This window comes from Rutilus rutilus, assembly GCF_951802725.1.
Source record: "Rutilus rutilus genome assembly, chromosome: 19".
NCBI classification, from domain to species: Eukaryota; Metazoa; Chordata; class Actinopteri; order Cypriniformes; family Leuciscidae; genus Rutilus; species Rutilus rutilus.
This window is the reverse complement of record NC_140232.1, coordinates 34210276-34228144: the sequence shown is the minus strand read 5'-3', so window position 1 is coordinate 34228144 and position 17869 is coordinate 34210276. Positions and strand designations below refer to the sequence as shown.

Sequence of the window (17869 nt, the reverse complement as noted above, 5' to 3'; positions counted from 1 at the left end):
CGCATTCTTAAATTACAACCATTTAAGTTTGGATAGTGATTTTCATGCGGGGGAGACAGTTAAGGGGTTAATCTGGAATGTTTGCTTTATTGTTTCTTCAAACTCATCAAAAGTAGAAACTTGATGATAATTGCTCTTTCTACCATAGTCATGACTGTGGACCCTCAGCTTCTTCATGGACCCTGGCTAAGAGGGACCGCAAGCAAGTTCTGATGGGAGAGTGGGAGTTGCTGAAATTTTCCGTGAAGGGAAACATTTAATTTGTCCAGTCAGCCGTCTAATTGTTCTTCCAGAATTGACTGATGATGCTGATATTACAGTAGTATGAATTGTCTTGAATACAAATATGTACGTGTTTGAGGGCGGCTGTAGAAAATCCTGCTACTATCATGTGGTTGATTGGCTGACCAGATTTGTAATACATTAATTGTTTCTATTTTGATTATGGTTTTATTAGAAACCAACAATTACCAGTCATTGCCATCTCACTTCTAGTAAATAATTTAGCAAAACATGTTACTGCTACTTAAACCCAACTAACTTACTGGATGGGTTTTGAGAGGCTTGTACACATAAATGACACGATTCACAATTAGATTAATTCTATGACTTTCACCCACGGTTTCACAGACTAAAATGTTTTAACTGAAAGCAACTTGCACTGATAAATCTTAAAATATGTCAGTGCCATTGTTTAGTCTCAAGATGCACACCAGTAATGTTTTTTTCTAAGGCATGTTTATAAAAGCTTCTTAAATGTCCTATTTGAACTAAGGTCTGATCCTGGCTTAATCTAAACCCTGTCTATGAAACCAGGCCTCAGATTATTGTGCTGATGTGGTGGGAATGACTCATGGTTGGCTGGTTTTAGCTGGTTGGTGGATAATCTTAGATCGGCCTGACTATGTAAAGAAGGGCCTAAACTCCTCTGAAACCACAGCCTGCTAAACTAACTGTGATCAGGCTGAAAGACCAGCTCAGATTTGTCTGGTTTAAGCCGTTTTGTTTTCAACAGGAATACATTTTACTGGATGTCTACAACTACTAACCAGAGAACAGGACAGTCAACATGAATGACAGGATTGAAAGTGAGGCTTTGAGTGACTGAACTACATTCTGGATGTAGTGGATTACTGTACAACATGCCAATAGTTTATCTGACAAAAAAAAACTAAATGTAAACAAAAAATTCTACAAAAAACAAAAAGTTTAGAAAGTCGTAAAAATGATACAGTCGATGGTGCTTTCAGTGATGGCAGGAATGGAAGAGGAAAAAGAAGAAATGAATAAAAAGAAGAGGGCCAGCAATGATCTGAGGGAAACAGGAGAGGCTCGTAGAACACGAGATAAATTAAGCAAAAGTTGTGTAGTGCTTGTGTAGAAACAGGCGGGAGTGTTTGTCTACTGATGGATTTTACATGACTGAGGATTTATGAAAATAAACAGACCTGTATTACAGTTTCTCATAATGAGACACACCATATATTGAGCGTGTCATGGCATTTTGTGCTTGTCACTGAAGTGTGTTTTATCTTTCTTGGAGGATTGTATCGGTAATGTCAGATTCTGTTGGATATAGTGGACTGAATCTGAGGACAGTGAAAAGGGAGAGTAAATGAGGGATAGAAAAGGATGATGGGATACATGAGGGTGGTCTGAACTGAGTGGTTTGTGCACTTGTGCTTTTCTAGTACTTTATATTTGTCAGAAATCTTTCACCGAACATGAGAGATACAGACGATCTCTTCAACAGCTGCTCCAGAAGCTGCTCAATGTCCGCGAGAAAACACAGAAAACACACACAACTCCCACAGAATGACAGTAAAGCAAATATCACTGATTTAATTTAGTTACGGGTTGATGATCTCCTTCCTGTTTAATGCTCTTCAAGACGTCCTGGTCGTTGTCCATCACAGAAACTTCTAGTGCAGTGGTTCTCAACTCCAGTCCTCAGGACCCACTGCTCTGCACATTTTGTATGTCTCTCTTATCTGACACACTCAGTTCAGTTCATGGAGTCTCTCCTAATGAGCTGATGATCTGGTTCAGGTGTGTTAAATAAGGGAGACATACAAAATGTGCAGAGCAGTGGGTCACGAGGACTGGAGTTGAGAACCACTGTTCTAGTGTACGTCACTGAAGCAGATACAAGACACACATCTCATTTATACATGCTGAGAAACACATTATGTGCACAATATTCATTAAAGTCAATGAAATACTGTCAAAGAAATCAAACAGTGATACTTCTGTCACGATACACACACAGGGAAAAGGTAGATCCAATCGCAAAATTTATTGGGTAATCCGTAATTCGTAAATCCAGTCCAGGCAAGGGTCAAAACCATACAGGCAATCCAAAACAAGAAACAAACGAGAAACAAGCAAGAATCAGACCTCAGGAAGTGTTGTGACATTAAACAAGGACTCCGTAACAAACACTGAAACAGACAGGGTATAAATAGACAGAAACTAACAAGGTGACGGAACAGCTGTGTGCAATGATCAATGAGTGACAGAACAGGATGATGGGAAATGTAGTATGAGTGAATAACACCGTGGGGGAAAAGGACCTCTAGTGGTTACCCAGGGAAACACAAACCAGACACTGTGACATAACCCCCCCTCTACGGAGCGGCTACCAGACGCTCCAAGACTCAAACTACCAAACAAAACAAGAGTTCAGGAGGGAGGTGGAACGGTGGAGAATCAGGGGGAGGGATGGGGGGCCAGCCTTTTTTTTCTAGAAAGCTTTCCATAAACATTCAAGACTTGACACTGGATTAATCACAAAAGAAATGAAGGAGATTTTTCCATCTGAAGTGGAATGGAACTTCTCTCTCTCTCTCTCCTGATTCTTGCCTAAAGATTTGTGTTCAGTTATAAATAGTTAGTTAAATGCGTATTTAAAGGGACCATTATGCAAAATTATCTTTTATGAGGTGTTTGAACTCAGATGTGTGTCCACAGTGTGTGAACAAGCCTATAATGGTAAAAATCCACCCACTCCTTTTTTTATGATCCCATGAAATAAATTTCATTAATTAAGGAAATGTGCAAAAGAAAGTAGTTTAAGATTTACATTTTTTAACAAATCTTTTTATGCCGGACTGCTTCACAAACGCGGGTCAGTTCAACACTGGATTTGCAATAAAAGATTTTTAGATTAACATGACGGTGCATGCTACTCGATGATGCTAGTCAACATAACTCCACAACAACTACATACATTTATCCACTAACCATTCAGAAACGTTCAGTTGCATTCTAAAAGTTGTTCCCGAGTCTCTCCATCATTGCCTGACTCCGGTTCAAACATGTAAAGTTGAACACAGCTATCGACAATTTCTGACATTTTGGCTGCGTGAGATTCTCCAGTTTTGTTGTTGCCAGAGCATCCGAAGCAAGAGCTGTAAAGGCTCCGCCCTCTTCTGGAAAGGGGGAGGAGAGAAGCAGCTCATTTGCATTTAAAGGGACACACACAAAAATAGTGTTTTTTTGCCCATACACAAATAGGGGCAAATTTGACAAGCTATAATAAATGATATGTGGGGTATTTTGAGCAGAAACTTCACAGACATATTCTGGGGACACATTAGACTTATTATTACATCTTGGGAAAAGGGGCATAATATGTCCCCTTCAATGGATCTTTTGGGATGCAGGTCATGATCACACAACTGATGAAGCTGCTTCGGTAAGTGATGAAACACCTTTAAATAACGTGAGTCCAGGTGTATCAATATAAATCTACATTACATAAAACAGCAGCTAATAAAGCTAAAATTGGATAAACCAATCAGAAAAGATTATTTATTTATTTATTTATTTATTTATTTATATAAAGAAATGGTCTGGTCTATGACAGCTATAGGCACTTTTCTGCTCTACAGAAAAAAAGGTAATTTTTACTTAATTTTCTGCCAGGACAATTAATACAACGGGTTTCAAAAGATGGATAAAACACCTGTTCAAATCAATAGTGCAAATTATTTTATATTAACAGTACATTGGGTCCATTTTTTTGTAAAGTGTATGAGATTTGAAATCTGCCGTATTTTCTCATGATCGCTCAGTTCTGGATGCAGCTGTTTTTGAGCCAATCACCTGAGCTGTAAATGTCATGTGACTAATGATTCGAGCTGCAGGAAAATGACATCATGATTGGCTGATGACATCACTGGAACACAGACACTCTCAAACCCAAGTGACTATCCTGAGCTGTGTAGTTTAAGACAATATACAGGACAAAAGATAAGTTTATAAGAAGGTGTTATTGGGTTTTAATTATAATGAATTTATTCCCAATGGAAAATGTTCAATGACATGAAGATTACCGAGATAAAGCAGGCAGTCGTCGGCTCTCATGAGGCATCAGCAGTCTGGAAAATAAAACAGCTTTCACAAATGTGACAATCTTCATCTCATATGAGCGGACATCATTTTAAGCAGATTTTACATAAGTACTATATATATTTCATCATTTACTCACCCTCATATCATTCCAAACTTGACAATGATTCTTCAAAATATCTTCTTTTGGGTCCACAGAAGAAATAATAGCGGATTGGAATGACATGAAGGTGGGAAAATAATGAAAGAATTTGGGTGAACTATCCCTATAATGCAACATTACTCTTTTTTTCAACCCAGGCTCATTGGAAATACGTTACTCTGGGTACTTTTTTGCAAACCCTGAAATACGTACCTGAAAGTACATTTCCCTGCACTTTCTGGGTGAAACGTCCACTAGAGGCACTATGTCCAAGTCACGTGACTTTCAAGATTCCGGTCGCGAGAACAAAATAACATGGCGGACATTTCTATCATTTTTGGTGAAAAAAAAACTATATTTTGAGTTAGATTCTGGATAAAAATAAGTTTTGATTACATTTCTAGCGAGAAATATATATTTTATTTTCATAATATTCATTCAGTGAATGTACATAATCACTCGCTTTAACAAGTTTTGCCAGAACCTTACGATGTGTAGTCAAGGCTACGTTTCAGTCAGGTGATTGTTTTATGTAGACTACTCCGTGAAACGTACTACAGCAAGTTAACGTTAGTGAGCATGAGGACACCCAGCTGAGCTTCAATTAACCCTGGTAAAAAAAAAATAGTACGTTGACCCCATAATCATATCTATATTATATACATACATATTCTTTTGAATTTAACATATAGGCTACATATAGAGGGGACTAATCACATTTAGGCTAATTGATAACGTTTTATTATTTTTGTTATCAGTGAATGTAAGCAAATATAAATAGTCTTACATTGAACATTCACAGACTGATCAGGCTACGATCAGCATCGTAAATGCTTTAGATATTTATGGGGTTATATATTTATTTATTTATAGAGTAGTGAGCAACGGCGAATGTGATCCACACTCCATATCAGAAGGTGGCGGTAATGCACACTTAAAAGTTGTTTGACAACTGCAATTTAAAAAAAGAAGACGACCCGCGGCCTGGCTGTGAATTTACAGGCCTATACCTGTAAATAACCATCTGTAAACCTGAAAACCATTCTGTAATAATGGCCACCAATGATTTCTCTGATCCATCTGCAGAATTTGAACTCGACATCGATGAAATAATGTCTGATTTGCAGGAGTTGCAGGAAGTAAATTGTCTCTTGAAATGTCTGTAAGTATTGATACTGTTCGTTTTGTAGCATTTTATTCTGATAACATATATCATTATGGCTAGGAGGATACTGCTCTTAAATCACGACCTAAAAAAAAAAAGAAAGACGTTCCAAGGATCAGATGGAAAAAAAGAGACAAAAGTGGTCATTTGGTGTATACAAAAAGAGAAGCCAAACAAGGAAAAGGAGGTAAGTGATAATATCATGTTTATTTTCTCTTAATGTTTCTGTTTTCAAAAATCGTATAGAGGCTTATCACTTTTACACTGGTACGTTACAGGTAAATCCAGAGCTTCAGTGGTCCATGCATCAACAAGCAACCAAACTTTGATTGATCCTGGTAAGCCGATTGTGTCCATTTAGTAGTTTATAAAAGAGCCAATAAAAAATACAATAATGGGTTTACTGATTTAAAAAAAATATATATTCTAGTAAATTCAAGTGCTGCTGACTCTGAGTCTATGAATGAGGATTGTTCAGATACACGCATCAATGCACAGTGTGCTATTGGTAAGTAACAAAAGTCTTCCATCTTGTCAAGATTTTTTTTTAAACCATTATCTGTGTTTTGATAAATTATAATAGATAATGACTTTGTTTTTTATATGACTTTTGGCTTTTAAGACATACAGTTACATCAGCTCCATGATGCACTTATCTCAGAGAAAAGTATGTCTGCATCTCACAACTGGACAGTAAGAAAAATAGTGTCTGAAAACCATTGGATGGAAGCAAGACAAAAGCTCTTGGACTGCTCGCTTGCCTCGGACAGGGTATTTTCCGTATCTTGTGATCACTGCAGAGTGAATGCAGCAGTGATAAGGTGCAAGGACTGTTTGCCAAAACCACATTACTGCGACAACTGTGATGTGTCAACCCACCAATACCTTGTTTTGCATAACAGGGAGTGTTTTTTAGATTTTTTTTTTAAACCTATTCCTCCATCAAATGTCATAAAGAACATCAATGGCCAACACACATTATGTGAGCAAGGTAAGTAAAACATTTTTAAGATGTGTTGTCTAAAAATCTAAGTCATATGTTAGTTATGTTCTTTTTTTTCTTTTCTTTAGCATGTTTGTTACCCATCCAACAACCGCAAAACATTTGCAGTTGTGTGGCTCAAAACATGTCTGTAAGTGCTGGCCGATTAGTACATCTCATCAACATAAATGGTATGTACTCTTTAAAACCAAAGTATTTACTCAATCCAAAATTTTTGATATTCAGGCTTGTCACTAACTTATTTGGACTGTATTGTAGGTCGCTATGACCTCTCTTTGCCTGTTTGGCGCTGCATTACATGCCACAAAACATGGACACCTGAGCTGCAGGACCTTATCCAAAGTGGTTACTGGCCAGGCTCTTCTGCATTTCAAACTATATATCAGATTGACCTATTTACATCTTTTGAGCAGTTCAAAGTCACTGCACCAGGCCTCTCAAGACAAGCCTTTGTGAACATGTTAGAGAATAGGTCACGGACATTTGGACGGGTACTTTTAAAAAATTACAATTAATTTTGTTAATGAACTTTTCCTTATCCCCAATTAATTAAATTTTTTTTTTCACTGCTAGATTGATACTATTTGTGGCAAAACATTCCAAAAAGCATTTTTGGAATGGACTTATTGTCGTCATGAGAAAGAGAAGCTCAGTGGAGTCGATCATTTCTTGTGCCCTGCATGTGTCCCAGATGCAGTTGCTGTGTCTGCAGATGGAAACCGTAAACTATACCGGTTTAACAAAGCCAAAGAGTAATAGCATAACTAATATATTAAAGGAATATTTCTATACATGTTTAGTGTATATTGGCCCTCTAATCCAATTTGTTCCACTGTAATTAATATAGAGTAGAGGAGCAGCCTTTCTACGAAGGTATTTTCATTGCCAAGGATGAAGATGTGGCAGCATTTGTTGATTTCATTCAGCAAAACACCAACCCTGTATGTTTCCATCATTTTATTAGTATTTTTGTTGTTTAACTGTATATATGTTATACATCTTTACTGATAATGTTGTTTATTATTATGATTATTACTGTCTTGCAGGTAAAAGGGAGAGGCACATGTGGACAGTCAACATGGGCTGCTGCCAGGGAGACCTCAAAAAAGTCAAGCAATAAATTGGATGAGGAAGGGTTGGAGGTGGCAGTGTGCAGACACAACATTTTGCTTAAAGGACTCAACATGAAGAGGGGGGAAATATTTGCCTATCCAATGTTTTTGCAAAATGAAGTGGCTACAAAAACAAACTGCAGATTCTTCTGCACAGACATTATGTGCCGATATTGGCCCTATTTGCAAAAAGTTGCACAGGCAGTTCCACGTCTGCAGCCGTTAACAGAGATGAAGCCTTTTCTTTCTGTTATGCACGCAAAGGGACACTCTACTAGCTGTGAGGTAACTCTGTTTTAAATGACATAAAAAAAAAAAAATCCTGCACATTATCAGTACTTGCACATGTATCAAAATAGCCCATTAACAACGTTTTGGTCCCATGACCTTCATCACAGTAATATACCTACATTCATGATGGTCATGGGATCTAAACTTTAATAACAGTTGTGCAAGTATTGACCGTGTACAGGATTTTTTTTTTTTTTTACCCGCAGTTGTGTAAAGGTAATCGTTGATCAATTGTTTTAAATAACATGAAATTGTTAAAGGTCTTAATTATTATTGTTAAAGGTAACAATTATAATTTGTTATATTTATATATAAATATCTTTTTCTGCATACTCATTTTCACTTTAAACTTGATTTGTCTGTAAAATTGTGCCGGTTTGTTTTATAGGTTCAGTGGAGTGGTAAAAATCAAACGGGAGCAGGCACTACTATTGGTGAAGAAGTGGAGCAAGTTAACAGTTTTTTATCACGTGTTGCTCTTACAACAAAATATATGAGTAAGGCTGGTAAGTGTCATGTACACAGCCTTGTATTTTTGTAGTCCATAGATTTAGACAAAATAATCTAAAATTTCATAATCAAATTTAAAAATGAAAATGATGCCTGATTTAGGGCCTGAGCAGCAATGGTGTGAGGACCCTATTGGAATTGTTCAGTTAATTATTATTATTTAAATTTATATTTGTGCTCATATTAGTTGTTTAGCTTTTCGTAAATCACATAGTTCATTCAAAATAATATTTTTTTCATCATTGATTGACCCTGTTGACTTCCATAGTATTTTTTTTCCTACTATGGAAGTCAATCGGGTCCATCACCTGCGTGGTTACCAACATTCTTCAAAATATATGTTGTGTTCTCTTGTATAAAAAATTGAGGGTGAACAACTTCCATACAAATTGAGGGTGAATCTTGACAGAATTTTAATTTTGAAATGGACAATTCCTTTAATCTTGGAATATCAATGTGCAGTGAATAGACATAAAAAAAAAAAATATATATATATATATATATATGTGTTTGTATATATGTTTGTGTGTTTGTTTTTTGTTTTTGTTTAGCACGAGTGGACATGATCACCCTTCATGCTAAAGGATGGAATGAGAGAAAGAGGAAGAACCTTCACATTTACTTGTCTAAGCGGTATATCAAGGTACCACGCATTTAAAACAGTTGTTTTAAGCCATACATTTACTATTAATTTATTTTTAAACAGTCATATTCAGTTAAATGTTTAATCTCATCTATGTTTAAGACTGGGCAAAAGATGAAGGAAGCCAAGGAAGATGTCGAGGCGGTTCAGGCAGTCCTGGCTAAGTCCAAAATAGAGCTGCAGCAATGGGTGTGCGATGTTAAGCAATGGGCAACTCAAGGTGCATTCTCAATTTTTTGTTTTTCATATTTTTACAGTTTTTATATTAAGTAAATATCATAGTTTTTAATAATTTATTTGAAGTAAAATCTTAAAATACTTTTCTTGCTTAATGTCCTGATTCAGTAATCTGATATGCTATTTTAAACAGTTCCCGATGGCAGTAGAACCGACGATCCAGTGGGATTGCAGCATCAGATTGAAGGGTTGTATTTAGGCATTCAGCAGAAAAAGAGAGATTTGTATCGGCTAACAGGTAAATAAAATGCTCTATATATGCTGTAGGGGTGTGTCGAGATCTCTTGCTACAATATCTTGCTTGACTAAAATGTGACAAGATGAAATTAGCATAGAATGTCACAGTTACATTCCCATTACATGCCTCCACTGATGTTTTGCTGTTAAAAAAATAAATATAACCATTGTAAACTATTGTAAAGTCTGCTCTGCTCATCCAACATGAGTTGCAGTTGCTAATAGTGTAACAGGAATCACATTTCACTGATTGCGTGAAGATTGCGACGGATTTGTTGCATAAAAGAGCCTGCATGTATTGTATTGTAGAACACGTGTTCAGCACCGCTGCTCCGGGTACATAGTACGTGCAATCGTGAATTTGAAAGTGAAAATAAAACAAGAGCTCTTTCTAATGTGTGCAATTTAAGCTGCATACAATAACCTAATATCAAACTTATATCTCTGTACTGTGACTCTGGTCTCTGTTTTTGGTTTGTTTGCAATTTTTTTTTTAAAATTGTGTCATCATTTACTGACCCTCAAGTTGTTTCAAACCTGTATGAATTTTTCTTCTGCTGAACACAACGATATTTTGAATAATGTTGGTAACTTGGGTCCCATTGACTTCCCATAGTATTTTTTTTCCTACTATGGAAGTCAATGGGGTCCATGAACTGTCTGGTTACCGGCATTCTTCAAAATATCTTTCTTTGTGTTCAGCAGAAGAAAGAAATTCATACAGGTTTAAAACAACTTGAGGGTGAGTAAATGATGACACAGTTTTTGATTTTGAGGTGAACTATTCCTTTAATAAGACTAAGAAAATTGTATTTTTATTATTAGTTATACTGTTTTTATTTTTATGTTTTCATGTACAGTAAGGTCTGAAGAGACTTAAATAATATAGGAGAAAAACCAGTCAGTTGAGTTTGGCAAAACCTTTTAAAGTGCTTGTATATAATTGTCTGTAAGCATTTGATAATTCATACTCCAATGAAGTAGTACTGAAATGACATTCATTAGAAGATTATCAGTAAAACAATTCAAATTTTTCAAGTCATGATTTGGCCTGACCATTGAGGATTTGAATAAAATATTGTGCAAAAATCTTTCCTCGTTCTCGTGAACCCATTGCGTCTCATCTCGTGAGATAGGTGTCTCGTCACACCCCTAATCTGTTGTTTCTTATTTGGATAATCCTAATTTCTTTTAAATGGGCTGTTTTAATCACCTTTTTTTATATAACCCAGATCGCAACAAGCAGCGGCACAAAGTCCGACGGAGGATTGTCGAAGAGAAGAAGAAGTTATCCGATGCAATATCCAAGTACAATTCTCTTCCAACAAGTACCAAAGCTTTGAATTCTGCAGATGACTTGCTTGCTGCAGAAACGCCTATCTGGCCATGGGAAATGGGTATGACCATAAATGATTAGTTTCCTGATAATTTACTCCCTTCAGTGCCATCCAAGATGTCAATGTCTCTCTTTCTTCAGTGTAAAATATATATATATTTTTTTAGGAAAACATTTCAGGATTTTTCTCAACACAATGGACTTCAACTGCAACCAATATGTTGATGTCAAAATCAATGCAGTTTCAAAGGGCTTTGTAGAATATCAGCTATAGGGCTGGTCAATATATCGATATATAAAATATATCGATATATTTTAAAATGCGATACAAAATTCGACCATATCGACCATATCGCATAGATCTCGATATAGTTCAAATTTGCACTGTGATCATTGCTCCAAGCAAGCTGCTGACTGCTTATGTAGAGTGCATCTCAACAGCCTAGGGTACAGCGCGACACATACTTGCGTCGAATGTTAACGCAGAGGAACGGGACACTGCAGTTTAGTGAGTTCACAAAAGTTCATTATTTCCATGTGCTTTAAAGCCTTCCCAGTTAAACGTGTCATTCACTGCTGATGGGCTGTTCTAACATGCGCTTTACTGAGCACGAACACCTGAAGCGCACATGCACTGAAGCCTATTTAACAGCGCCTGGTTACTATTGGACTAAGTTATCTTTCGAGTCTTATTTTGCTAATACTCTCAAATACACACAAGGTTTACATAAAGAAAGTTGGTTATGTCTAAGCTGAAAGCAAACCGAGAAAATTTAGAGAAATCTGCTTTTCAAATGCATGTATATTAGAAGTGTTGTGGTCCATATCGCCCAGCCCTAATCTCAGCTGAGGAATAGGGTCTTATCTAGCTAAACGATTGGTCATTTTCTAAAAAATATATATATACATTGATATACTTTAACCACAATTGTTCATCTTGTGCTGGTCGTGCCGGAAATTACGTCGTCATGTTGGAAATGTCACAAGAGTTTTTTTTTTTTTTTAAATGGTAATAATAAACTAAATCAAAGATGTCCGACAACAATTTTGAATTTGGAGGAGAATGAGATGGAATTTTTCGCCCCTTCCCTGCCTTTTTGAACCGGATGCCTGGCAGACCATCACAAGATGAACAACTGTGGTTAAAGAGTATATAAATGCTAGATAAAGACCCTATTGTGTAGAGCCCTTTGAAACTGCATTGATTTAGACTTCAATATGTTGGTTGTGGTTGAAGTCTAGCCTGGTTAAAACCAGACCCTTCTCAGTCGTAACTGAGATAGGGTCTGGAAAAGCTTCATTAACAACTCATTTTCAAAGAACACAAACAGACGTTGCTCAAATGCCTCTGGGCGCAATTGAATAGACCAAAAACCAATCGGAGCGATCGTCATTGTGTAAAGCCATATGCTGCGTCCCAATTTGCCTACTTACTCTTTTTGTGAATAAAAGGTATTTACTTTTGAATGTGTAGCAAAAGAGTAGGCAAGCTTTGGGACATACTACTTTGTTATCTTTATTGGACGGATCTTTCATATACATCCTGTCACATAAACTGCCCTGTCAATCATCTTGTCACAGTTAAAATGCTCCATTAAATCTAATTTAATCTCCTACCATTTAGGAGAGAAATGTAATAGCACGTTCCTCTGTCAGTCGTGGGTCTTTCATTGAGACTGTCCTCATGTGTTTGCAATTTTAATATAATAACGCATTTCAAAGTTGTTGCGCTTCACCAACGGATGTCGCTGGGGGTAATTGGATAGACCTAAAACCAATCAGAGCGATCATCATTGTGTAAAGCCACCTCAACTTTTGAGATTATTGCCAAGATTTGGAAAGATTAGAAATGAGCTTAAATGGACTCTTGGCCAGACTAACTTGCAGAGCAAATCTACATTTGCCAGAAGTTGGTCTGTGTTTTCCCTGGTTAGTTGAAGTCCATCATGGGGAGAAAAATCCTGAAATGTTTTATTAAAAAAACTTAAGAAATAGAGAAATGAACATTTTGGTTGGCATTGGGGTGAGTAGATTATCAAGAAATGTTTATATTGACGTGATTAAATCTTTTAATTTATGTAAACAATTTATTTAATTGATAAACGTCCAAAAACTTGTATCATACCTTTTATTTTTTGTTACATATCAAGTTCATTTTCATTTTCAGTTGGTGATGCTTCTCTGGCCTTGAAAAAAAAGGTATTTGACAAGCTGATGCAAGTACAGAGACTTGAGGAAGAAGAGGCTATACTTGTGGAGGAGATGAAGAGACACTGGGATCACATCTGCAGACGTGTCAAAGATCTAAACGATCAGACTGATGCGTTGTCAGATGGCCTCACTACTAAGAGTAAGTGTTTGTTTTCTCAGAAATCATTGATTATTAAATTAGAAATATTTTACCTCTCATTGGAGTTTACTTAAGAATTTTGACAGGCATGTCAAATTTAGTGTATTGATATACATCGCTAAGTTGCTTCTTAAAAGGTAACTCTCGCCAAAATGCAACCTAGGGTCGTCTTGTTAATCTACCTGAGGCAAACTATCGTTTGTCATAAAACATAAGCCATCAATACAGACCCTTTCCAAAAAATTTAAAAAAGTTAATTTATTTCAGGAATTCAACTTAAAATGTGAAACTAATATTATAGACTCATTGCATGCAAAGTGAGATATTCCAAGCCTTTATTTGTTATAATTTTGATGATTATGGCTTACAGCTTGTGAAAACCACAAAATCAGGATTAGATTTATGACCAGTCAACGCAGCCGTCTTCCAGGACATTTAGAACGCTTTATGCTTCCTTCAGCAGAAAAGCTTTATGCAGATGCTGAGTTCATTTTCCAGCAGGACTTGCACCTGCCCACACTGCCAAAATAACCAAAACCTGGTTCAATGAGCATGAGATTACTGTGTAACTACTGTGTGATTTCATGCAATATTATCATTTTCTGACATTTCGATTTTGTTGTTTTCACAAGCTGTAATCATTAATTAACAAGCTTCATCAAAATCACAACAAATAAAGGTTTCATCAAAATTACAACAAAAAAGGCTTGAAATAGGCTATCTCATTTTGCATGCAATGAGTCTATATATTAGTTTCACATTTTATTCCTGAAATAAATGAACTTTTTCCACGATATTCAAATTTTTGGAAAGGGTCTGTAGATTTAGGTTATCTGGATTGAAACAATATTATAATGCAGGATTGTTGCAATGATAACCATGACGTTCAAACATTTCTCAGTAAAGTACCTTTTTAATCAAACATTATTTTTAATGTTAATTAGTTTAACACCCAAAGAGCTAGACTAACGTTGTTAGACCCTTATCTGAGAGACCTGACAATCATAGAAAAATTTGAAAGTATTGCGTATGCAAATAACGTAACAATGTGGTTGTTGCAGGGTTACTTAACTGTCTGCTTATGGACTTTTTCAACTTGGTGTAAAACTTACCTCTAAACTCACTGCTAACTGCTTATCAGCCTCTCTTTTCCGAGACACTTATTATATACCGTCAATGGAGACACTGCGTACTGCAGACTGTAAAATTTCGCAGGGGTCACTGCTGTGCTGATGATGGGTGAAACCATTGTGAAGGGGAGGGGATTCTAAATCGGCGATTTCTGTTTGATGCGGGTCTCCTTGGTCTTCAACGTAGGCTATGAACATAAAATATACTTAAAGGTGCTATCAGTGATGTCAGGCGTCTTTTAGGCCAAAACATTTTTTTTCACCTACCGCAAACAACATCTCACGATCCGCTAGCTGGCTGTCTCCTGAACACACTGTAGAGAAACGAGGTCTCTGCAGACAGCCTGTTCTCCACAAAAGCAGCTCAAACAAACTGAGCAAAAACAGTTCGACCCGTAAGCAGTAAACATAACAGACTGTTCCAGTCAATAACTGACTAGAATGATGTGGGGGTGGGGTTCGGGGAAAGTATGAGGAGAAGGGAGGGGCTAGTTAGCGTCCGTTTTGTTTGATGATAATTTCAAATATCAACAAGAGGTTATACCAACCGGGATCGCATAATGCACCTTTAAGAAATATTATCTGACTTATAAATGGGGTGGCAACATGGGTGGCAAGGCTTTATCCCATGGGTGGCAGCTGCCACCCTGTAGATCCACCTCTGGTTTCATGTTACCTATATTACCTATATTTATAATGCCTAATTTATTTATTTTTTTTAGCCTATCCATCAGGACTGTCAGAGGATGCATATTGTGGCTTGCTCTGTCTTCTTCGAAAGCAGCTGCATGATCTGAAGACTGAAAAACAAAGGGTGAAGGAAGCATATCACCGATTAGTGACTGGATGGGATAGTTTGGATGTCCTTGAAGAAGATGACTGTGGCGATTATGAAAGCATGTCTACAGATTCCTACGAATCAGCTGACGAAGACAGCGTAGATCCACATTTCTGATTTTCCAGAGATTTCCAATGTATTTTTATTTTTTGTATCTGCCTAAAAATGTACAAGATTTGTTGATTGCACTTCTGGAGTAAAGAATGGTTCAAAAAGCACTATTGCATGGATTAAAAAGATGACTGGCAACTATGAAAGCATGTCTACAGATTCCTACGAATCAGCTGACGAAGACAGCGTAGATCCACATTTCTGATTTTCCAGAGATTTCCAATGTATTTAAATTTTTTTATCTGCATAAAAATGTACAAGATTTGTAGATTGCACTTCTGGAGTAAAGACTGGTTCAAAAAGCACTATTGCATGGATTAAAAAGTTAAAGAAATGTTTGACTCACTCTTTTTGTTTAAAATAGGCCTAAACAGTCCCAGGGCATGCTCTATTATGACATTTTTGTTTTCCTGTTTGTTCATTTATTTTAGCAAAATTTCCTTTAGTAGGATCATCCATATGCATTATTTGCTGATAACAACTACAATAAAGTAATAGCTTAGTTAACAATTACTTGTTTGCATTGGTTATATGATGCATTTTATATTATTCTAAATCATAAAACCCTATCAGTTTAAAAAAAATAACTTAAATAACTTCATTTACTTACCGTATATTGAAAATGTTAATTTTCTGTCATCTCTTAGAATATCTGAAAGGATTTCTATAGCATTTCTTCCAGTAAGGATACATTTACAGGTTAGACCATTAGTGGCTCCTTGTAACCATGCTAAGGGTAATGTTAATTTTTATTTTTAGCTGTTCTAAAAAAAAAAAAAAAAACCTGTAATCTAATTATGAAAAATATATTCCCTCAACAGACTATTTTATAAATTATATAAGTTAATCAAAATTAACCACACTAAAACATGATCCATTCTAGTGAATCTGGTCACATAGTTTAAATTGCTTTGTAATGAATGTTTGTGCAGGATGTTTTCTCCTCACCCTTAAATGCCCTTTAGCCAAATATATACACACTACACTTCAAATCAGGTTTCTTAAACTGCTTAAAAGTATAATTCACCCAAAAATGAAACTTCTATCATCATTTACTCACCCTCAAGTTGTTGAGTTTTTTTTCTGTTAAACATAAGAGAAGATATGTTGAAGATTCTGCGTACCAAGCAGTTGATAGCCCCCTTTGACTTTAATAATATGGGGAGAAAAAAAAATCTACTCAGGTCATAAAGAAATTGTTTATTTCTTTTCTTAAACAATCACTTTAAGTTGTCAATATAATCCATCCACTCATTCTCCAGACCACTAATCCTCTTTAGAGGCATGAGACTTCAGAGGCTGGTTTGCCTTCCCCAACATCTTGGGCCACATGTAGAGAAATACCCTGGATGAATGGCCAGTCTATAACAGGGGTCACATTCACACCTAATGACAGTTTATGTCTCCAATTGAACTATGATGCATGTTTTTGGACTGTTGTAGGGAAACCAGAGAAGGTTAGGGTTAGGGTTAGGGTTAAGCCTGAGGAAACCCCACATATACTGGCTTAGATGATCAAATAGGGACATTGCCTGTTGAGCGAACTTCCTGTGAACGTAACATTTGGACACCTAATTTGATTACTCTCTTTTTGATTAGTAAAGAGAGTCATTTGATAAGTCAATGCAGATGCTCAAGGGAGCGTGTCTATGTTCCCACAGCCCTATGTTCCATCATTTCCAAGGTTGATTTTCTTTAACCCTAACCCTAAACCCAATATAAACGAGACTGTGGAATCATAGGGCTGTGGGAACATAAGACTGTGGAAACATAGGGCCTAATTTTCTAAATTCTTCGTAACAAGAAAAAAAAAATTCTTAGAAATGTGGGAACATAGGGTTGACCCCATGCTGACAAGTTCATGACTCATACAAAAACACTTAAATAGTGCATATTTTACTTGGGTGTGGTACATGGTACATGCATATGTGCACTACTGTAATAAACACAATTGTGATGGGATGCCTGTGAGGTTGGAGGCTGGAGGTTGGGCTTCCAAAGGTTTCACTGAAACTATCCCTGGGACAAAGCTGTGTCCATGAAATGTTGAAATTAAAGCCTTGACGTAGGATTAGAGAATAACATATGCCAGTATGAAGATTGGAAATGGCTCCTGCTTTGGAATATTGACCTCTGAACCTTGACCTCAGTGCATGCCCTGCTGAAAAATCCAGCTAGCCATGGCTGGTCTCCCAGCCTGGCCTAGCTTTTTTCCAGCCTGGCCTAGCTGGTTTTAGCCTGACCAGCTAAAACCAGCTAAGACCAGCTAAAAAATGTTCAAAACCCCTCTAAAACCAATCTGCTATAGCTACTTCCAGTTTAAACCAGCTTAGACCAGCCAACTGTCTTAGGCTGGTTTTAGCTGGATTTTTCAGCAGGGTGTTAAGCCTTGTCATTCAAAATACAGAAGG

General features: G+C 36.6%; 1 protein-coding gene across 2 annotated transcripts; it reads left to right on the top strand.

Annotated features, from left to right (window-relative positions):
* The first annotated feature begins 5425 nt into the window (after window positions 1–5425).
* Window positions 5426–15963, top strand: LOC311278358 (uncharacterized protein). Of its 2 annotated transcripts, XM_084389128.1 has the most exons (17): window positions 5426–5634; window positions 5721–5847; window positions 5939–5998; window positions 6091–6168; window positions 6283–6651; window positions 6732–6833; window positions 6922–7154; window positions 7237–7415; window positions 7511–7604; window positions 7710–8060; window positions 8455–8572; window positions 9128–9219; window positions 9322–9439; window positions 9590–9694; window positions 10926–11090; window positions 13197–13379; window positions 15232–15963. In XM_084389128.1, exons 1-17 carry the CDS (start codon window positions 5548–5550, stop codon window positions 15462–15464), a joined length of 2694 nt encoding a protein of 897 aa, XP_084245254.1. In that variant the 5' UTR covers window positions 5426–5547; the 3' UTR covers window positions 15465–15963. The 2 variants fall into 2 exon arrangements, with proteins under 2 accessions (XP_084245254.1, XP_084245255.1); XM_084389129.1 differs by lacking the exon at window positions 6922–7154 and having other exon boundaries at window positions 7355–7415; window positions 15232–15785.
* The last annotated feature ends 1906 nt before the right edge of the window (window positions 15964–17869 follow it).

Bases quoted from the DNA above. Each gene is read 5' to 3' on its own strand.
- LOC311278358 (XM_084389128.1), top strand. From the start codon at position 5,548: ATGGCCACCAATGATTTCTCTGATCCATCTGCAGAATTTGAACTCGAC. The intron at 5,848-5,938 runs GTAAGTGATAAT...GGTACGTTACAG, and splicing joins AGCCAAACAAGGAAAAGGAG to GTAAATCCAGAGCTTCAGTG. The intron at 6,169-6,282 runs GTAAGTAACAAA...TTGGCTTTTAAG, and splicing joins CAATGCACAGTGTGCTATTG to ACATACAGTTACATCAGCTC.